Raw genomic sequence first — 22,585 nt, forward strand, 5'->3', positions numbered from 1 at the left:
ATCTTGCATCATTAAGAACACTGGTGCTAGTTTTCATGTTCTTCAGTCTGATGAATGTAAAACATGTATAAAGTCTCTCGTATTTGCTTTTTAATTAAGACCAGCATTATGGACTCTACATAACATATCACACATAAACATCCAGAAAGTTGTTTATATCAAAGAAGAAAACTGAGTATCAAACACAAATGTGGCTGAACAGCACATCCTCATCTTTACTTCATCCTAAGGATGTGGTGCCACCTCCTGGTGTGAGGACACATCTCAGCATCTCTTGAATTATGAGTGTTTAATGTTTGAATGAATGAATGAAGCTGGGTCTGAGAATTTACTGATTCTTTTTTTTCTCTCAGCAGCAGAGAAATGATGAACCTGTGAGATCGCTGAATGGTCTCCTACCTGTGTTGTTCCTGCAGGTTCGGGCCAGTGTGTAAGTGCATGTTCCCATGAAGGTGTAGAACTTGTTGTCGAAGGTGTTGTAGTGAGGGTCTCCAGACACCACACAGTCCTCAGAGCCTGAGAGAGGAAAAGAGATGTGATGCATGGAACATTTGATTTGCAAAATTTCTTTACACTTTCTAAATATTTTCAAAAATTAAACATTTTCGTTGCACAGTTTACCTCCCAGACATTTTTATTTCTTGGATTTCATGATACAAACATTTTCTTTTCTCCTCCAGGTGTGAACTTACTGATTGGATAACATCCCAGATCTCCACCCTGGTTCTGACACTCTTGCATTGGAGGACATTCAGAGGCTGAACAGTTGACAAAAGGAGCATTACACCTGCACTTCAGCTGACAGTTCTCCAGGTAGAATTCCTCTCCAGGCTGAAACACAACACCAAACACACACACACACACACACACACACACACACACACACACACACACACACACACACACACACACACACACACACACTTAATGGAACTGAAGGATATGAGAAAAGGGCGCTCCTGGCATCATCCATCTAACCTTTACGTTGACCCACCTTGTAGTACTGGTCGTTGTATTCACAGCCACAGGAACTCTCCTCCACACACTTTCCGGCGCTCAGGATGTAGCCAGGGTCACACACACATCCCTCAGCGCAGGGAGCGCCGCTGTTGCAGGATGGAGGTTTACCTGTGCAGGTCTCCTGGCATGGGTTTGCACAGCTCTCATAGTGACTGTTGGGAGGACATTTCCAGGCTGTGGAGGAGGAACAGGGAGGGGTCAGAGAGGGTGTGTAAGTATGCATCAAACATCTGCATTTTGGATCTATTCAATTTTTTGTGTTTAATTTTAAGTTGAGTTCATTTTGCGCCAGTGAATGCAAAAAAAGTCATTTTGCAGTTTACTGTGGTGCCTACAAATTAGTCGAAGCTGGTACCATCATGCTGTATTAAGATGACTTTAACCAGAGATTGAAACCATAAACTCATGAGGAAAATGTTTCCCAAAGACATAAATCAGCTGAGAGGAGGAGGAACACTTTAGACTGATGTAATTCCTGCTACTGGCCATTGGAGAGACTCGTTTCTGCATCCATTGATCCAGTCACTCACGGCAGAAAGTTTCGTTCCTCCAGGGTCCGATGTTCACGCCACGGTCCTGACATTCATTGACGTATGCTTCGATGGCTTCACACAGAATAGGCCGGGCCCCATCCAGCTCGCACAGGTCAAAGAGACAGTCCTTGAAGTAATTCTGAGGATAAACACAAGATTCAGACAGTAAGAAGGAGGCAGGGTTCAGATATCTGCCATAAATGGTTTAGTCCATCTGACGAGAGTCCTCTGTGGATTGTTAACTGCCGGAGGAGGCAGTGGGCACAGCCAATCAGGGATCAGCTTCAGCCCTCACCTTGCCTTCCCATCTTCTTTTTAAACCTCTACAGACTCTTTCCTCTGCTTGTGGTATCTTACCCCGTTAGAGAGGGGAAGCAAGGGTGGGTAGACTGCACTGACTCAACAGATGGGCGTGAACTCTTCCTGAGGTGAGAGGTTGTACCCCGAGGATAAGCTCTCAGACATAGCACTCAAAAAAATCAACATGGGTGTTTGTTCAACCAACATAAGTAAAACATGTAGCTTCTACTAGATTATTTCATGTTGAGTGGTTAAACATGATTAAATCATGTTGCTTTAGCATGATGTTTAAAATCGTTAAAACTTCAACATCACTTTACGTTAACTCAACATAATTGGTTTGAGTAGGAATCCCATCTGCAACACCTCTCCAGAGCAGGAGGTGGCAGTAATGTGCAATAGGTTTTATTCATCAGAGAGCAGCCTGAGAATAACCTGGATAATGTGGGCATCATTTTGAAGGGTGCAAGTTCCTGATGAGCTTACAATCCACGTGTTGTCACCTGGTGTTGTCTTGTTTGTATTGGTACAAACTAATGAAGTAATTTCTGTTGTGACAGCTCATTGAAACCATGAGTGAGCAGCGAAGTCAGCGCATATGAGACCCTACTGTTCAGTGGGACGGTACTTGACGGGCATGGACCAGCTGTCTGTGCCCCCCGAGTGCGGATCTACGCTCTGTGCTCTACTGGCACTGACTGGGGGTCTGTGCTCCATATGGCCCAGCCCATGTACCCAATGAGTTTTAAAGTTTGTTTTATGCTAATTAAACAAAATGTGTTGACACGCTGTGCTTTGTTGGCCAAGTTTAAACTTAAGTGATTTAAGATTACACAGCCGGTCCATGCAGTGGTGCACAGACAGCCATGTTGCCTTTAACCAAAGCAACGTACAACACAGAACAATGTACAGCAAGGTCTCACATCCACTGTGTACCCTTATCACTCACGGTTCAAATGTCTTACCTTAGTGGATATGTCGAAACAACCTTCACAATTTAAGTTGGACCCACACATTGCAAACAAGTAATACTTACACCAGTGCTTTATGTCCACACAACATATTTACAAATAGTAGGTTTAACAAGTTGGAATCTTGCTAAATGAAAGAAATTTAGTTAGGTGGAAATTCTTTCCATAATTGAATTATGTTCATTCAACAAGTTTTTTTTGAGTGAAGAGCTATTTGTGGTGAACATGTGAGACCCTCATAACAAGCTAGCCTTTAGTTCCACAGTCTGTGTGCGGGGCTATCAGAGGCCAAGTGGTGAAATGTGTGGTATCAGGATTGCGAGTGCCCAGAGATAAGGGTGAGGGCCATTTGACAGTCTTTGTTTCCCATCAGCAAGCTAAGATCACAGAGATGAGGACACGACTGGCTCCCTAAAGATGAACTGAAGTTGTTGTTCCCTTACTGCGTGTTTTCGTATCCCTGTGTATCTTAGCTTTATTTTGGGTCCCCTCAGATCTGATCCCAGTGAGCGTTGGAGCACCATTGGTCAGGTAGTAGACCTCCAAACCAAAGGTACCCAAAAAGGTAAAGGTATAAAATAGGGCTGTGACTTTAACACGTTAATTAGATTAATTAATTACGCTGCACATTAACGCGTTAAAAAAATCAACCCAAGATTAACTCATTAGCTACTGGCCATTTTCAGAGCATCTTGAATGACCTTTAAAGACCCAAATAATCTTATTTTCTCTGACTATGTAAACACCAAAGTTACTTAAGAAGAGTGGACTCTCTTATTTTATGTCTCTCCTCCTGTTTTTGGTGTAAAAAACAGACAAATCAAACTTTTTTGATCGCGTTCATCTCGGGCGCTTCATCCTTTGATCATCTCCATGATCTCCGTCGTTTTTTCTCACGATGGCGCCGCTTTTTCTCTCTCAGCTACAGCAACACATCCTCAGTTGGAGCGTGACCTGCCTGAACTTATCTGACTCCCAGCGTCTCTCTCTGTCTCTGTCATCTCACATTTCTCCTCATATCCATGCTGAGCTCTCGTCTAAAGAGCGCACCGCTGTCACCCACAGTAGTTTACGAGCTGGATTTTGATTGACAAGCTCCACCAGACCCCGGCTCCCTCCGCTGAAAAATATAATTTACTTCTATAGACGCAGTAAACAGTAATCGAATGTCAATGGCAGGGAACACAGACATTTTAATTAATATTGTCCAGTTGAATAAAAAAAAGGATTTACAAATCTTCTCTTTTTCATGTATTCATTCGAATACATTCATTCACTCATTAGTCATGCACTATGATTTTGTAAAGCCTTAGAATTCAAATTCTTTATGTGGGGACCTTAAGCAGATATAAGATTAAAATGTGATTAATTAGATCAATTAATTACAAATCCTGTAATTAATAAGATTATTTTTTTAATCTCCTGACAGCACTATTTACCACACAACGGCCGATGAATGTACTTGAAAGTAGTGTCCTCAAAAAAACATCTTCTGAACAAAATAAACAGGATTTTGTTGTTAAAACCTGCGTATGAGAATATTCAATGATTAAGTCTTCTACCAAAATCTGTTTGAATTGAAAAGTGTTGCTTCTGATGTTGAATATTGATGCGATTAAAATGTGATTAATTACAATTAATTAATTACAAATGGCATAATTAATTTGATTAATTTTTTTAATTAAGTCCCACCACTAGTATAAATCCTTTACCCGTATAATCAAGAGCTTTGAAAATTCCAATCAAAAGAACCTTATTTCATATTCTTGTTAAAAAAATGGACTTTAAAGTTTGCATGTATTTGAAACGGTATAGGGAACTCAAAGACCTGTATCCCACAGATCCTTTCAGCGAAGCATCAATCAGGGGGGTACTGCTATGGGTTGGGGTTTGTGTGCTTGTGCAATAGTCTGTGTGGGGACTTACGTTGGGGTTGACCCTGGGGTGGCACACGGCGAAGGGACCGTTTTTGTCCAGCAGTATGCCACAGTGTGTGGAGCTCTCGTAGAGGTCCTGTTCCTCTTCATCACATCCTGGGATGGTGGTGTTGGGTTTCTTGTTACATCTGCAAACACAGACTGACAGTAAGAGGAGCTCTGCTTGTGGTGCTCAGCTACTTTTATCTTGAATGATTCAGTGATGAGGATAACTGGGGTAGGACTGGGTCCGTTCTGGATGCAGGAGATCTTTCAGGTACAAGTGTGCCAAAGGAAGACTCTGAGATCTTCAGAGGATCTGTATCATGTCTGGCTTAAAATCCTTTCGATGGAGTTAAAAAATTGCTGGAGAGAGGGTCAGTACTAAGCCAAGAACTCTGCCACCACAATGACCATGAGAAAGGACAGATCATGGAGGCTGAGCCTTCAGTATTCAGATAATCAATGCTTGATCGTTAAGGGGGTCTTTGAAGTCTCCATGTGGGTCTCTGTATGAATATCAATGTAAACCACTCACTCTGGATCAGTGTTCCAGCTGTGTCCAAACTCATTAGGGTTGCTGGTCAACAATCCGTCTGGTTTACGGAAGTCATCCTTAGTATCTCCATCGTAGTTTCCACACAGCCCACACAGAGTATCTCGATAGCTGCAGAACAGGAATTAAAAGTGAGAAGGAGTAAGTTTTCAAACTCATCATTTGACATCTTAAGGTCAGTTTCTACTCACTCTTTAATAATTTTGATGTCCATGAAGTGGTTTCCGTCATAGCGAACAGTTAAACCAAAGTCTGTGGACACAGTGTAGTGCTTCCCAGATTTGTACACAGAGACACCGGGGGCTGGTGATATTGGCAGGTTAACATTGGTCCCATTCACCTGGAAGGGGGATCAGGGCTTGATCAAAATCTCTCTAAACAGCACATTAAAGTAAGTTCCCAACTGTCACCTGCTCTCATTTCATACCTGGACAGTGCCACCTTTCAGGATGGAAATCTTCACATTGCGTACATGCACATGCACAGCTTTCACGTAAGAGATGGTGGGTCTGTTGAAGCGGTTTTCATTGTCTGCATGGACTTCATAGTACTGCAGATCAGTGGTGTTGCACGGTGCAGACATGAGATAGGAGCAGTTGCCCATGAAGTTGTACTTTCGTTTGTCAAAGGTGGTGTAGTGGGGGTCCCCGGATGCTATGCATGAAGATGTTCCTGAGGAAAATACAAAGGATGTGTTACATGAAGTCTAAGTTTTTAGCTTTAAGATGAGACACACTGTGTCTCCTACCTTTGGGATAGCAGCCTGAAACTCCATCAACTTCACGACACTCCTCCGTTATATCACATGAGTTATCCACACACTCCAGAGTGTAATTCCCGGCACAGCGGCACAGTTTTGAACAGCCATCACCGTATACAATCTCTCCAGGCTGAAACAACATTCAACAAGAGGTCAGAACTTCTTTTAGGATGGGAGACGGGAATGTCTCAGTTCAATGCCTCATTATAGCCTCATACTGAGCAGAAGACAAGAGCTTTCTGCACTTCTAACCTCATAGTAGTTATTGTTGTCATCCAGGCAGCCACATTTCTCCAGTGGCACACAGTGACGCCCCTTAAAGACAAACCCTGGTTTACAGAAGCAGCCAGTGATACAGGAGCCAGTACAGTTAGTGGAAGGTTCCATACAGGTGGGGATACAGGCAGGACCACAGTCTATGAACTCAGCATTTGGTGGACAGGGATCTGCAGGACAAAATATTTTCATCAAAGAAAATGTCTCAAAGTCAGAAGAGCTCAAAGGGGGGAAAAAAACCCACCCTTAACTAAAAAAAAATCTCATAAAACAATACACACTTGGTGGTGTCGTTGTTGGTGGCATTGGAGTTGTTGGCCTGGGAGTAGTTGTGCCTGAGAGAAGAACAGAGATGTGATGCACAGAACATTTGATTTTGCACAGACAAGTTCAAACTCTGAACAAAACTTTAAGACTTTAAGAGATATTTTTACTGCACAGTTTACCTCTAAGACCTGTTTTTTTCTTAGATTTCATGATACAAACAATTTTCTTTTCTCCTCCAGGTGTGAACTTACTGATTGGATAACATCCCAGATCTCCGCCCTGGTTCTGACACTCTTGCATTGGAGGACATTCAAAGGCTGAACAGGTGACAAAAGGAGCATTACACCTGCATTTCAGCTGACAGTTCTCCAGGTAAAATTCCTCTCCAGGCTGAAACACAACACCAAACACACACACACACTTAATGGAACTGAAGGATATGAGAACAGGACGCTCCTGGTATCATCCATCTAACCTTTACGTTGACCCACCTTGTAGTACTGGTCGTTGTATTCACAGCCACAGGAACTCTCCTCCACACACTTTCCGGCGCTCAGGATGTAGCCAGGGTCACACACACATCCCTCAGCGCAGGGAGCGCCGCTGTTGCAGGATGGAGGTCTACCTGTGCAGGTCTCCTGGCATGGGTTTGCACAGCTCTCATAGTGACTGTTGGGAGGACATTTCCAGGCTGTGGAGGAGGAACAGGGAGGGGTCAGAGAGGGTGTGTAAGTATGCATCAAACATCTGCATTTTGGATCTGTTCTCTTTCTTTTTTAGTTAAATTCTAATTTGAGTTCATTTTGTGCCAGAAAATGCAAAAAAAGTCATTTTGCAGTTTATTGTGGTGCCTACAAGTTAGTCGAAGCAGGTACCATCGTGCCGTATAGAGATGATTTTAACCAGAGATTGAAACCATAAACTCATGAGGCAAATGTTTTCAAAAGAATTAAATTTGCTGAGAGGAGGAGAAACACTTTAGACTGATGTAATTCCTGCTACTGGCCATCTGAGAGACTCGTTTCTGCATCCATTGATCCAGTCACTCACGGCAGAAAGTTTCGTTCCTCCAGGGTCCGATGTTCACGCCACGGTCCTGACATTCATTGACGTATGCTTCGATGGCTTCACACAGAATAGGCCGGGCCCCATCCAGCTCGCACAGGTCAAAGAGACAGTCCTTGAAGTAATTCTGAGGATAAACACAAGATTTGGAGACTAAGACAGAGGCAGGGTTCAGATATCTGCCATAAATGGTTTAGTCCATCTGACGAGAGTCCTTTCCCACCAGCAAGCTAAGATCACATAGATGAAGACATGACTGGCTCTCTAAAGATGGACTGAAGTTGTTGTTCCCTTACTGCAGTTTTTCTGACTTTTGTGTATCTTGGCTTTATTTTGGGTCCCCTCAGATCTGATCCCAGTGAGCATTGGAGCACCATTGGTCAGGTAGACCTCCAAAACCAAAGGAACCCAAAAAGGTGAATGTATAAATTCTGTATAATCAAGAGCTTTGAAAACTCCAGTCAAAAGAACCTGATTTCATATTCATGTAAAAAAAATGGACTTTGGAGTTTGCATGTGTTTGAAACAGTATAAAGAACTCAAAGACCTGTATCCCACAGATCCTTTCAGCAAAGCATCAATCAGAGGGGTACTGCTATGGGTTGGGGCTTGTGTGCTTGTGCAGTAGTCTGTGTGGGGACTTACGTTGGGGTTGACCCTGGGGTGGCACACGGCGAAGGGACCGTTTTTGTCTAGCAGTATGCCGCAGTGTGTGGAGCTCTCGTAGAGGTCCTGTTCCTCTTCATCACATTCTGGGATGGTGGTGTTGGGCTTCTTGTTACACCTGCAAACACAGACTGACAGTTAAAGGAGCTCTGCTTGTGGTGCTCAGCTACTTTTATCTTGAATGATTCAGTGATGAGGGTAAGTGGGGTAGGATTGGGTCCATTCTGGGCTCAGGAGATCTTTCAGGTACAAGAGTGCCAAAGGAAGACTCTGAGATCTCCAGAGGATCTGTATCATGTCTGGCTTAAAATCCTTTCGATGAAGTTTAAAAATTGCTGGAGAGAGGGTCAGTACTGAGCCAAGAACTCTGCCACCACAATGACCATGAGAAAGGACAGATCACGGAGGCTGAGCCTTCAGTATTCAGATAATCAATGCTTGATAGATTGGGGGGGGGTCTTTGAAGTCTCCATGTGGGTCTCTGTATGAATATCAATGTAAACCACTCACTCTGGATCAGTGTTCCAGCTGTGTCCAAACTCATTAGGGTTGCTGGTCAACAATCCGTCTGGTTTACGGAAGTCATCCTTAGTATCTCCATCGTAGTTTCCACACAGCCCACACAGAGTATCTCGATAGCTGCAGAACAGGAATTAAAAGTGAGAAGGAGTAAGTTTTCAAACTCATCATTTGACATCTTAAGGTCAGTTTCTACTCACTCTTTAATAATTTTGATGTCCATGAAGTGGTTTCCGTCATAGCGAACAGTTAAACCAAAGTCTGTGGACACAGTGTAGTGCTTCCCAGATTTGTACACAGAGACACCTGGGGCTGGTGATATTGGCAGGTTAACATTGGTCCCATTCACCTGGAAGGGGGATCAGGGCTTGATCAAAATCTCTCTAAACAGCACATAAAAGTAAGTTCCCGTGTCCCAACTGTCACCTGTTCTCATTTCATACCTGGACAGTGCCACCTTTCAGGATGGAAATCTTCACATTGCGTACATGCACATGCACAGCTTTCACGTAAGAGATGGTGGGTCTGTTGAAGCGGTTTTCATTGTCTGCATGGACTTCATAGTACTGCAGATCAGTGGTGTTGCACGGTGCAGACATCAGATAGGAGCAGTTGCCCATGAAGTTGTACTTTCGTTTGTCAAAGGTGGTGTAGTGGGGGTCCCCGGATGCTATGCATGAAGACGTTCCTGAGGAAAATACAAAGGATGTGTTACATGAAGTCTAAGTTATTAGCTTTAAGATGAGACACACTGTGTCTCCTACCTTTAGGATAGCAGCCTGAAACTCCATCAACTTCACGACACTCCTCCGTTATATCACATGAGTTATCCACACACTCCAGAGTGTAATTCCCGGCACAGCGGCACAGTTTTGAACAGCCATCACCGTATACAATCTCTCCAGGCTGAAACAACATTTAACAAGAGGTCAGAACTTCTTTTAGGATGTCAGACGGGAATTAATCAGTTCAATGCCTCATTATAGCCTCATACTGAGCAGAAGACAAGAGCTTTCTGCACTTCTAACCTCATAGTAGTTATTGTTGTCATCCAGGCAGCCACATTTCTCCAGTGGCACACAGTGACGCCCCTTAAAGACAAACCCTGGTTTACAGAAGCAGCCAGTGATACAGGAGCCAGTACAGTTAGTGGAAGGTTCCATACAGGTGGGGATACAGGCAGGACCACAGTCTATGAACTCAGCATTTGGTGGACAGGGATCTGCAGGAGAAAATATTTTCATCAAAGAAAATGTCTCAAAGACAGAAGAGCTCAAAGGGGGGAAAAAAACCCACCCTTAACTAAAAAAAATCTCATAAAACAATACACACTTGGTGGTGTCGTTGTTGGTGGCCTTGGAGTTGTTGGCCTGGGAGTAGTTGGTCGAGGTGTAGTTGGCCCAGGTGTTGATGGTTTTGGAGTTGTAGGTCCAGGGGTTGATGGTTTTGGTGTTGTAGGTCCAGGAGTTGATGGTTTTGGTGTTGTAGGTCCAGGAGTTGATGGTTTTGGTGTTGTAGGTCCAGGAGTTGATGGTTTTGGTGTTGTTGGTCCAGGAGTTGATGGTTTTGGTGTTGTAGGTCCAGGAGTTGATGGTTTTGGTGTTGTAGGTCCAGGAGTTGATGGTTTTGGTGTTGTTGGTCCAGGAGTTGATGGTTTTGGTGTTGTTGGCCCAGGCGTTGATGGTTTTGGTGTTGTTGGCCCAGGCGTTGATGGTTTAGGTGTTGTTGGTCCAGGAGTTGATGGTTTAGGTGTTGTTGGTCCAGGAGTTGATGGTTTAGGTGTTGTAGGTCCAGGAGTTGATGGTTTTGGCGTTGTAGGTCCAGGAGTTGATGGTTTTGGTGTTGTAGGTCCAGGTGTTGATGGTTTTGGTGTTGTAGGTCCAGGTGTAGTAACTGGTGGCCGTGGAGTAGTTGGAGTTGCTATTAACCAAACCAGAGTTTGAATCATAAAACTGCCTTTTTTGACACATTACACATGTGTGATACAAATAAGAGGTTTCCAGAACCTGGTTCTGGTCTGGTCCCTACCTGTGCAGGGCATGACACACACAGCATCAATGGCAATATCAGTCTTGTCAGTTTCTCCGTACGTTCCGACTATAACAAACTAGAAAACATGGAGGAGAGAGGATTTGAAGTCTGTGTTTTGCACACACTAAATTTTCCTCAGAGACACAAAGACTACAGGTGTTTACCTTCATGCCAGCAGACCCCTGGTAGCGGACCTTTGCAGGCTTCCATTCCTGACCCTGGTTTCCCATGACAGACCAAAGAGCAGGTCCAAGAGTTTCACCTGGTTCACAAACAGTCAGACTTAGGCTCTGTTCAATTTTAGCATTATGGATTCTGCAGTCTTTTCTGGTGGATCTAAAGTCCGATCTTTGTCTGATCCGTGTTAGATCCTACCTGTGGTCATGGCGTGGACACTGATCTCCATGGTTGTGCTGGTGCCAAACAGGAAGTAGTGGAAGGCGAGGTCCAGACAGCCAGAAGATGGGGTCTGCTGGGGACTTATGATCCGAGATTTGGCACCAGCCACCGCATCAATAGAGTCCATCAACAGGTACGAACCAACTACACACAGGACAGTCCAAATCAGTCTGGTCTCAGGTTCTGACCACTTGTTCTTTTTCAAGCTACAGCAAGAACATACTCTCATCTCATTTGGGCCCAACATCTCAGTCCCAACAGCCTATCCTCTTTCAGTGTTGTGTTAAAAAAGGAACACTTACATCCTGGTGTTGAGAAGTCATCATCTGGTCCAGTTCCTGGGGTGTCTGTTTGCCCATTCCAGAAATTAAACCCGAATACATCTGGATCTTCATCCTGAGTCTCCCACCCACAAAGTTCACTGTCATCAAAGTCACAGCTGGCAAGACAAGCTGCAGATAAACACACAGTTAAAGATGTGTAAATTTGTGTGTGTGTGTGCTTATGTGTGTGTGTGTGTGTGTGTGTGTGTGTGTGTGTGTGTGTTCACTCACCTAGGCATGCGCCATCAGTAATAACAATGTTGTCCAGGGCCGTGTCACAGGAAGAGGTGTAGCCTTTCTGATGCTGGAAAACGATCTGGAAAGATAGAGGAGACACTTTAGACCAACCACGCCACGCCGTGGTCAGAGAACAGAGCAGAGCAGTCACAAACGTTTTTCATACTGAAGGAACAAAAAGAGTTAGATTGCACAGAGAGTCGAGCCTTTGGGTATCAGGCTCCTCTCCTTTCTCCAACTCCTCTGACTGTTGAGTCTGGACAAAGACCTGCTCCACTTACCACCACACTGTCTGTGCTGGGTTTCTGCACCGTGACTGAGCCTGGCAACCAGGATGGACTCTGGATCCCTGTTTTGCTAAACACTTCATTCTCGCCTCCAGACCTCTTCGCCAGAACCTTCAAAGTGTTCTGCATATCAATGCCGTACATGTAGTAGCGGAACTGAACGCAGATCTGGTTGGACGCAGACGTGATGGTTGGGCTCAGGAGACGAGCAATCTTTGTATTTGCCACATTATCGGCCTCGTGGTAGATGTAGTATCCCTCTGCAAACAGATGGCAGACAAACAGATGAATGAATAAATTAATGACTGTTATCATGACTCAGCCTGGTTTCCCTTGAGTTAGTGTGTAAGAGTAAGAAATCTAAAGGACTGACTTTCATCGGGGTAGTCTCCACTGGGGCCTGTGCCGGTTGTAGGGGTTGGACCAGTATGTCTGATCCAGTCACCGTCGTCTGTGTAGTCCTGAGTGAAGTCACAGAATGGCTCACTGTTCTGGTTAAAGTCGCAGGAGGTCAGGACCACCGCTGGACAAGCAGAAAGGAGAACGTCAGACAAATCCCCAACAGTATGCAACGAGATGCAGGTTTAGAGACGATGCTTAGACGATGCGATTCAAGCAAAGTATGAAATTGTCTTTCTGAGTAGAGGTGGATGCTTTCAGATGACAGTTTCATTTTTCTGCCGTTTTATGTTGTTCAGCTGTTTCCACTAGTGTCATATCTGAGGTCAGAATCAGAGTTTTTAATGCAGAGGTTTGTCAACAAGAAAGTGATTTTGTTATCCTGAGTGCTGATACCTCAGGTGTGTGTGTTAAGTATTTATTGGGTGTGTGTTCCCACTGTGTGAAAGTGTTTATTGTGGCGTATCAGGACGATAAGAAGCTGTAAAGAGCTTAAGTACGCTTCAATCTCAAGGACAGGGTGTGGATCACATGAGCTGCTATCACACCACTAAAACCTGAAAATGATTTTTAGATTGCTCACGGGTTCATTTCTGTGTGTGTGTGTGTGTGTGTGTTTGATTACTGCACTATCAAAATCAACTCACCATCATTTCTCTGTGTTTTCTGCAGTCTGTTAAATAAAAGGAAAACAAACACTAAGGTTAAAGTTTGGCAAAGAGTTTGATCAGTTTGTTTCTGAGAGAAAAACTTAAACGCTTCATGGATAAATCACTGTTTGTCCAGTGATATTATGTCACCACAGCTGCAGAAAGTGAATGAAGGGGATAAATGAGCAGTTACATAACCATCTTTGAGTCACTGATTCACCTCAAATAAAAATAATTTTCTTTCAAACTGAAAACCTGAGCAGCAGATTTATAACGAGGTTATAAGGATGCACAAATCCAACACTGCAGAAAAAACAACACTCAGTGGTACTGAAAAAACACCAGTTTTTGGAGGAAAATTTTAAAAAGGGCATAACCCAGCTGCAGTTGCTGATTAAAAATATTTAAAAAAAAAAAAAACAAACAAAAAACAAACAAACAAACAAAAAAACAATACAAAAAAAAAAATCAAACTTGAAAATTGTCATAACATTTTTTGAGGGGTTTCAAAATGAGGAGTCTTGGTAATAAATCTGAGCCTATCAATACGATGATCATTAGATTCAGAATTTTTATGATTAACTCTTCCGTACACTCTATTTATCCATCAAACAGTCCTCTCTTTAAAAATGAACATCAGCTTCAAACCTGCAGATTATCACATCACGAGCTGATAAACAGGATCAGACCGACTGTAATTCAATTAAATTTAACAATGTGAAACCAAACTGAAGGAATCCTTTAAATGCTGCCATGATTTTAATTTAAAAAAAATAATAATTATTCAATCAAACCCATAAACATTTTTTAATACTTAGGCCCGTGTGCAGACTTCTTAGAGTTGCTTGGCCACAGCCGCTGACAAGTCCAGTTTACTTACATCTTACACATCTAAATTCTTTCTCTACACCTGTTTGATAAAATGAATCTGTGTAGTATGTAACTATGACTCAAAGAAAATCCTGCAGAAAATATTTTATTACAAATTCAAAGAGAATCAGTCCACCTTCCATAGCCAATCATGGTTTTAGGATTTTACCCACAGAGCAGGAGCAACCATGACATGAAGAAACATCACGGACAGACCTCACATTAAATAACCAAAAAGTAAATAACATCACACCAAAAAATCTGTGCATATAATCTGAGAGTAAAATGAAATAAATTTAATAACAGAATAAAATCAGCCCAAACCAGGAACTTATGGAGAATTATTGATATTTGTTGTGAAAAGCTGTGAAACAGGAAATGATTAAACCAGGACAGAGAGCATGAGAAACGGAAAGACATAGGGTCACGTTTTAAGTTTTCTATTTTTGAACTCAATCTTGTGTCAGAACTGCAAATTTAATCCATTAATTAATTAATTAATTTTAAAAGCTTGATAATTGAATTTTTACAAGCCGTTTACATATTGAATCAAGAAATTCATAACTCTTTAGGTCTAGAGTGTTAAAATGATTGATTTGATCGCTTTGGGTTTCTGGCAGCTTAATTCATCACAAATAATTTGACAACTATTGAAAAACAATTACGTCTTCTTCTTGGGTAAGTGTCAGTCAGCTACAGTAATGTCCAAAGTTTGGTGAAGAAATACAGATTTTACAGTGTTACAAGCCTCCCACCCAAAAATTCATGAATCAATTTGACTGAGTTTCTTTTTTAAGAGCCTGATTTGTCAGGTTTGTTGGATGAAAGTGATGATCCTCTGAACTCACCTGTTCTGTCCCTGCTCTGCTCCACACCTGCACATCCATAGGAGCAGGAATATAAAACCTAAAGAGTTCATTGCTAACAGTTGTTAGCAGGAGAGGAAGACACCAAGACATGGCTCAGGTGTTTTTATACTGAGGGCTGAGGGCTTTGCTGGGGGCTGGGTGGAGGAAAAGGTGGAGGGGGGGGGGGTTCGGATGCTGAGCTGCTGCATTTCTTGATGTTGTGTAAAAAAAAGTGTAAATGAGTAACTGTATGATAGGACCAGGGTGTGTCCCTATGTGTGTGTGTGTCCCTGTTAGTGTGTGTGTCCATGTGCCGGCTGACCTCTGAGCCGTCCTCATTCTGGGTGGGGATGCCATCAAACAGCACATTACAGAAAGCAGCGTGTCCTGTTGAGGGGCTCATTGTGTAATAAAGAGAAAACTTTGATCAGACACTCCCTCCCTCCCTCCCTCCTCTTCCTCACACTCTCTGTATTGACACATTTATGTCACAAAGGCTCCTCTGGGTGTATAAAGGTGTCTGCCAGATTAAAGGAAATGTTCCGGTTACTGAATAATGTGAGAACAATCAGGATCTGTGGACTCAAAGTGTTTATAGACTGAAGAGGTTTTTATACTCCAGAGAACTTGTCTTCCCTGCTCACTGCCACTTGCTGTGTCCAAAATCACATACTTTTATCAGTACACGTAGATGAAGTGCACAGCGTACACTCTGCACTTACTGGAGCAGTGCACAAAATCTTACAGGGTGGTGTTGTCCCAAATCAAACACTGCGGCTCGCAACTTACTGGAAACTACAATCCCATTTCACAACCGTTCACAGGTGATCTTCTGCTTTTACTCAATTACATCCATCAGCCATCGTTTGTCTTCCCCTGCACATTAGAGAGGCCCCTTCACTGTCCACTTTTAAAACACGTCTTAAAACCCATTTTTATTCTTTGGCTTTTAACTCCAGCAAGACTTAGTTTCTTTGTCTGGTCTTATTCTCCTTTATTTTCCTTTATTCCCTTTTACTTGCTTTTTATTTTCTTTAATTGTTTTCTTTAAATGTTTTCTTTTATTTGTCTGTTGTTATCATTTCCTTTTGATCTACCTGTACAGCACTTTGTCTGCAGCTGTGGTTGTTTTTAAAAGTGCTCTATAAATAAAGCTGGTATGGTATGGTATGGTATGGTATGGTATGGTATGGTATGGTATGGTATAGTATGGTATGATCCGTTCCTGCCCCTTCCTCTGCGTAGCCAATATGGCAGTAGTCAAAGGGCAGCGTACTTTTTTGTACTGTCAGAGTGAACGCGCTCATGCACTAAAATTCTAAGTGTATGTGCACAACTGCGCGCCCTAGAGACACAGCAACTGTTCATTAAGTCATATCACAGCACTTCCTCTGCTCTTAAATCACCCTATACCCTTCATATTTGTTGAAACTAAATTTAAGCCTGGCTGTTGGAGATAACCTGTAATGATTTTATTTCATTGACAAAGATGAAATTAGAAATTGGGTATCTAAATCTCTGAGATTTATTGATTTGATTAAGTTCATGTAGTTTGATTCAGCCCATCTGCTCCTGACAGTGACTTAAATCTGTCGTGATTTAACCTCCAAACCTCTCTTTCAGTAGCACGTGACGCAGCTTGCCAACAATTCATAAGAAGAGGGTTACAGAGGATCACAACTAAAAAATCTTTGGTTTGGATAAACTTCACTGTGAATGATAATGACACAGTGAGAGAGGGGGCATGTCTGGTCTGATAACTCCTTTAACTGGGTGCCAGTTCAAGGGAATGCTCTGTCTTCAAGCAGCTGAGGTCTCCTGTTCATTAAAAAACACACAGCTGTAGCAATGCCCCAATGAAAAAAGGTTGGCCAACAGCTACTTTTGAAATGTTCATTATTTTATTCGCCCTTTGACAGCTGTGGAATCAGATTCAGGTATCAGTAAGAATAAAATCTATAATAAAAAAAATAAAAATAAAAATTTGTGTTTACACTGAAAAACTGAGGGACTGAAGTAAGTACTGTAGTAAGCATGCCAGGCCTGTAGTTGGCGCTACAACTGTCTTGTCCAAAAGCCGCTTTTGGGAGATCTCCACCGAAGTTGAGCCGATCAGCTGGTATTTTGGTGAATGCCAAGAGCAGAGGTGGTGCAACAGATGCACATTTTGTAGAAAGACAGTCAGCAGATTCAGCAGACTGAGCAGCACAAGCACAACACGGTAGATCACTACGAACAACGGTACTGTTGTATGCGCTTGCGCAGAGCAGAGTGTGATGTCAGCGTCTACACTGAAAACGCCGGCTTACTGTTTATACGACAATGGTGTTGGCAGCGTTTCAAAAAAAAAATCCCACTCTGGAGGCCATTTTCAAAAGTTTGCATTTTAGGTCGGCTGAAACGCCGTTTCTGTGTAAACGCAAGGCTCAAACACAAGAAAGTTTTTTGTTTCACCCCAAAACCGTTGGCTTGTAAATGGCCCTTAGAGAGACAGCACTCAGCGTGACACCCGGACCATGTGAACCACCACCAGCAAGTGGACATCAGCAGAAACAACAACAGCAGCAGGAGGTCCTCCCTCCCCAGTGCCACCCGGTGTTAGCCAAGAGAATTTATCCTCCAAACCAGAGCAGGATTATTATTTTTCCGTGGGGAAGTGTAGCAGAGCACTCGCTCCTGCAAGGCTGCCCGGTTCAGAGAGTGGCAGTGACTTGAATACACTGCAGATAGTGATGGCATTGTGTGTGGTGTGTGCAGGTCGACTATCAAGGGCAAGTTGTTTGTGTAAGAAACCGACAGTCTGGTTTTGAAAGATAAAGTCTTTTCAAACTAGAAAAAAGGAAACATAGAAGCTCAGGGACTATGAGAAGACTCGCCTTCATTTAGATGTGACCCAAAGAATGACTGCATTGGAAATAACACTAATTAATGCGCTACTCTCTGAGGCTGCAGCTCAAGAACAGAGAATGGTGCGAAAAATTCTGAAGATCATTTTCAGTTGTGTAGAGTTCCTCTTTCTCTTTCTGAAAGGGCCTGCAAATTGGGATCGGGTGTTATGGCAGCGAATGGTGGAGAGAGTCTGCACTGATCTTGGCCTAGAGAACTGGATGAAAGGAGCTGCAGCTCATGGAGGAGGAGAGACATTAACCCAGAGAAAGACGGACCAGATGAGGACAGGATGGAGTCTATTCTATGGGGGATGTTTGCTTTTTTTTAAGACAACAGAAAAAAGACGTCGGAATCTGCTAAAGGTGACTGTACCTGTTTTTAGGAATGGGGTACCAAATTAGGTACTTTTATTGGTTCAGACCAAATTCCATCTATACTATGTTTAGGTACCTAAACACATCAGTGTGGAAGGGAGTGGAATGCTGATCATGAACACAGCATTGGAAGTTAATACGCTGAGAAACAAATACGTTAATCTGAAAAACTTTGACATTTTATTATGTAACAAATTACCATTTTTTACCACACAAACACACAAAAGTACCAAAAATTGGTACCATTAACGGGATAGTTCAGTTTTTTTGAAGTGGGGTTTTATGAGCTCTATGTGACCACTAAGGACATTAGATACAGTAGAAAGTTGTCTCCTCTCCCTCAGTAAGACACAAACTGTAATCGATGGTGTCGAGGAAATAGGCGCTAACAGGGACAGACCGTACCAGATTCAAAGGCTATTTTCTCTGCCTACAAGAACTAAAATCAAAAAGTAATACCACAGTTTAAGAGTAAGTTAAGAGACAGCAGTAACACTCATCATCCGTGGGCATTGAGTCACAGCTCAGACATTTACACCACTGAGTATTTCCGACTCTATCTTGATGTCTAGTGTCTGTGGATGTTTCCTCTGTATTCCTTTCAGTCTCCATCTGTAGCAGCTCCTCTTCTGTGTACTCCAGATCATACAGGTATCCTTTTGGTTCCAAAGTGAATGGAACTTCATCGTCGCTGTCATAGTCACTCATTTTGAATTTCCTACGCTGCCTCACAATCCTTAGAGTACAAACAAAAGAATTACGATACTTGATCAAACTTACACGAGGCTACAACCGGCGCCCGAAGCACAGCTTGTTTACATTCCCTACAGCTGAGAGGAGGAGGGGGGACGGAGCGTTGCACGGAAGGATACATGACCAGTTAGTAAGGTCCAGATAAATGTTTATATTTCCGAAGACTTAATGCACTTAAAAAATATTTTATGTAGCATACTCTTAAACTGTGGTATTACTTTTTGATTTTAGTTCTTGTAGGCAGAGAAAATAGCCTTTGAATCTGGTACGGTCTCTCCCTGTTAGCGCCTATTTCCTCATCACCATCGATTACAGTTTGTGTCTTACTGAGGGAGAGGAGACAACTTTCTACTGTATCTAATGTCCTTAGTGGTCATATAGAGCTCATACAACCCCACTTCAAAAAAACTGAACTATCCCTTTAAGTACCGATTGCCAGGTACCAGGCATCAATACCGTGTCATCTCAAATGTGAAAGGTACCATCCCTACCTGAAGGCTGTTAACCTTCATCTTTATTGGGGGTCGTTTAAAGGTCATCAGGTCCTGTTCTGTCTGCCTCAGTTTCTATTTTTAACACCATCTCTAAGAGCTGCTCAAACATAGAGTCTGTTGCTGTTAAAGTTTGTTTACCACAGCAACAGACCAACTTTCCACTGGCACTTTGACCTCAGACACTCTGCATCAGCTGTCACACTTTATCTGACTTTATCTGTTTCAGGGCGTTGCTGCTACTTTAGACGGTGTTACCTCTTGACTATCGCTGCTGCACAATCTTTAATTCAGACTTCAATAAAGCCAGAAGTATTTATCCAACTGTATTTAAAACTGAGGTCAAGATGACATTTTACAGATCAATGAGAAAAGAAACTCAGAGAACATGTGAAACTGATGAGAAGTGAGCTGTGGTCTCCAACATTTCAAGTAACCCTTAATATTTTGATCCCAAAGCTTAAAATCAAATGGCTGTGTTCAGAAACAGGTCTGTGGATTTGTCATGTTATGTAAGATGATGTAATATAGATAAGAAAGGTTCCTCATACCAGGAACTAAACAATTCCTGAGGCTCACTGTCTCATGACGATTTTATAAATCAGACCATGAATGTCTGGGGGAGAAATAAAAGATGTATCATCTCACTTTAACAGCTTTTTCTCACGCATGGTTACTTTCTGCTCAGGTTTGGTTTGTAAACATGATCTGAAACTGATTTTCTGAGGAAGAGTAAGGAAACAAGTTGTGTGACAGTATCTGATATTTCCCAGTCATTCCCAGACCAGTTAAACTTTCTTTATCTCAACAATTAAAACTTCTGACTCAGACATTTCAGTCAGAGATAGGTGAGGCAGGAGGAAGATTTACAGAATGGAAAGTTTTGTAGTATAAAGGTAGTGAATGGTAACTCTGAAACATCTCAGGTGAACTGACCGTCCAATGATGAATCAGGATCCATAACCTCAGAAGATGAAGAAGGTTACATACAATTTGTTTAAAAAACAAAACAAAAACAAACAAGGTTCAGACCTCTGAGGCTAGGATGGACAAAGCATATTTTCAAGTATTTGAAAGTGAGTCTGAATTTGTCTGTAACCAATAAGTTCCACAGAGGCTTCACTCTCTTTTATCAGGGGTATGAAGCTGAAACAGAAACTGGTTTTCTTGTGATTCATGTCTCTTCATTTTGCTAGAATAACATCATCTTGATGCAGATTAGTCAAAAGTCAAAACTTCCAAGAACTCCTCGAGAACGCTTGCTGTTGCTCTCCATTCAGACAGTTTAGGCCTTCGCACACTGTGACAAATAAGTCACACAAAGACACCTTGCACACTGAATCTGATATGTTGATTTTTCTACTACTTGTAAAATTTTGCTGTATGAGAAAATGGAATCATCCAACAGACAATGATTTTGTGATTGTTTCACTATTTCAGAAGATGGAAAAGAAAACATTGGATCCATCTGCTCTTGAAAACAAGACAAGCAAGGAGAGTTTCACCTGCAGATAAAGGAGCTGATTAACAGCTTGCAGTTCATCGAATGGCTGAAATACAGCAGATGTGTCTCTGCTCTGTCCCAGCACTAGATCAGAAAGGTTTCCATCCCCTCTTGCAGTCTGGCTGCAAGGCAGGTCCAGTAGGATTGCAGGTAACACATAAAATCAGTGTAGGACTGATCGAGCGGGGCAGGAAGTTGTGCACAGAAACTACTAAAAGAACCCAGTGACTTTTAAAATAAAACAAACCGTGTCAAAAACAGATAGAATTTAGCTTGACTACAAAACAAACAGACACAATGAGCAGAACCAGACCAGGAGTCAACAGGTTTAAGGTTTTACAGCCCAACATGAATGAAGAGAGACTTATCAGTGGAGTGGGAACTCCTCAGTGGCGTGACTCCAGCTGTCTGTCAGTCATGAGGCTTGTAAGGCTAAACACGCAGTTGGTGTCAGTTGGCAACCGCAGTCAACAAGCAATGAAGCAGAGCTGGACTGCAGAGTATCTAATGTATTTGATGTGTAAGGTAGGCGCACACTGACACATCGTCTAACTGTAGCCCGAAATTAAAGAAAATATGTTTGAAATATTAAAATGTGATGTTGGAAGTAACCTACAGCTTCTCTGAATATTCAAACAACCCTCGAGATGACATGGGTGGATGCAAAAAACACCAAAAAATCAAACCTTTTCTGAAAAAATTATGCAGAACAAAAGTTTGGGCGTGAGTGTGCCAACATGATAGACATGACGTGGGACCAAGCGGCAACCTCCGGTCTAAGAATATGAGACAATGCAGAAGTGCTAAAATCTGCTGTTTCTCGAGCGTCCGCTTGAGGCTGGCTCCGGAAGTACCAGAAGTCACATACACATCAAGCCAAAAAAAGAAATTTTCAAAGCAGAAATGAACCTATTTACAGCCTGGTTCAAAAAACGTCTCCTGTCTGATTTGCTAATTTTACTATCAGCACACACGGTACGGGGGGTGATTTTTTTTCTAACTCGGCCTTTAAGAGGATATTAAGATTGTGAGCTCCCCCAATAAGAGGCAAAGCTGAGGGTCACGTGATTGACAGGCGCCCTATGGCTGTAGGCTAAGCCCTTGCCACTACCAATATGGCCGCTATAGCCGATGTGCTTCATTTTCCGTTTTAGAAACAGACGGGTGACATCGGCGAGACTATGTCCATGTTTTATACAGTCTGTGCGTCAGATCAAATGATGTTTTTTTAAGCACACATCACTTTTGGACAAAAAAAAACAAAAAAAACAGACTCAGTGTGCCAAGGCCCTTTGTCCTGCTCTCTTGATTGGTCGATACAACTCAAATACTGTACTGAAATCCAGACCTCAGAGTTCAGATTCTACTGTCCATATAAAACTAGTAAACGGATAATTTAATCTTCGTTGATGCTGCTTTTCAGGGCTTCTGTACATAGTGCAGCGTCATCCTTCGTACAAGCTATAAACGGAGTGAGAATGTAGATAAAACTTATCAAGGATTATTCTACAGAGAACTGAACTTATTGGATTAGACACATTCTGCCATAATTCATCAGATTCAAACTGTTTTATATACTTAAAGACAGAAGTCTCAAAAGAAACATCTGAGAAAACATCCTAATATCATCTTCTTTATTATAAAAGCTACAATGTTTCCTGTGATTATTCAATACACACAT

The 22,585-nt window shown here is 42.3% G+C and overlaps 1 protein-coding gene across 1 annotated transcript in view; it reads right to left on the reverse strand.

Moving 5' to 3' along the window:
- Positions 1 to 22,585, reverse strand: part of zanl (zonadhesin, like) — a 54,911-nt gene that overhangs the window by 19,762 nt on the left and 12,564 nt on the right. Inside the window, exons 4-33 of the mRNA XM_074662332.1 lie at positions 14,894 to 14,920; positions 13,173 to 13,198; positions 12,500 to 12,649; positions 12,121 to 12,386; positions 11,834 to 11,918; positions 11,582 to 11,731; positions 11,256 to 11,423; positions 11,045 to 11,142; positions 10,878 to 10,956; positions 10,182 to 10,769; positions 9,878 to 10,071; positions 9,614 to 9,755; positions 9,293 to 9,537; positions 9,050 to 9,198; positions 8,841 to 8,969; positions 8,310 to 8,448; positions 7,650 to 7,791; positions 7,091 to 7,290; positions 6,851 to 6,989; positions 6,614 to 6,667; positions 6,309 to 6,502; positions 6,045 to 6,186; positions 5,724 to 5,968; positions 5,488 to 5,636; positions 5,279 to 5,407; positions 4,751 to 4,889; positions 1,551 to 1,692; positions 995 to 1,194; positions 693 to 831; positions 400 to 516 (exon numbers count right to left, since the gene is read on the reverse strand). Of these exons, the coding sequence (XP_074518433.1) occupies positions 400 to 516; positions 693 to 831; positions 995 to 1,194; positions 1,551 to 1,692; positions 4,751 to 4,889; positions 5,279 to 5,407; positions 5,488 to 5,636; positions 5,724 to 5,968; positions 6,045 to 6,186; positions 6,309 to 6,502; positions 6,614 to 6,667; positions 6,851 to 6,989; positions 7,091 to 7,290; positions 7,650 to 7,791; positions 8,310 to 8,448; positions 8,841 to 8,969; positions 9,050 to 9,198; positions 9,293 to 9,537; positions 9,614 to 9,755; positions 9,878 to 10,071; positions 10,182 to 10,769; positions 10,878 to 10,956; positions 11,045 to 11,142; positions 11,256 to 11,423; positions 11,582 to 11,731; positions 11,834 to 11,918; positions 12,121 to 12,386; positions 12,500 to 12,649; positions 13,173 to 13,198; positions 14,894 to 14,920 (4,766 nt within the window). The remainder of the gene's footprint in view (positions 1 to 399; positions 517 to 692; positions 832 to 994; positions 1,195 to 1,550; positions 1,693 to 4,750; positions 4,890 to 5,278; positions 5,408 to 5,487; positions 5,637 to 5,723; positions 5,969 to 6,044; positions 6,187 to 6,308; positions 6,503 to 6,613; positions 6,668 to 6,850; positions 6,990 to 7,090; positions 7,291 to 7,649; positions 7,792 to 8,309; positions 8,449 to 8,840; positions 8,970 to 9,049; positions 9,199 to 9,292; positions 9,538 to 9,613; positions 9,756 to 9,877; positions 10,072 to 10,181; positions 10,770 to 10,877; positions 10,957 to 11,044; positions 11,143 to 11,255; positions 11,424 to 11,581; positions 11,732 to 11,833; positions 11,919 to 12,120; positions 12,387 to 12,499; positions 12,650 to 13,172; positions 13,199 to 14,893; positions 14,921 to 22,585) is intronic.

The sequence above is a fragment of the Halichoeres trimaculatus genome, unplaced genomic scaffold (assembly GCF_033239565.1).
Source record: "Halichoeres trimaculatus isolate MK-OKI-2021-1 unplaced genomic scaffold, fHalTri1.1 fHalTri1_scaffold_22, whole genome shotgun sequence".
Classification (NCBI taxonomy): domain Eukaryota; kingdom Metazoa; phylum Chordata; class Actinopteri; order Labriformes; family Labridae; genus Halichoeres; species Halichoeres trimaculatus.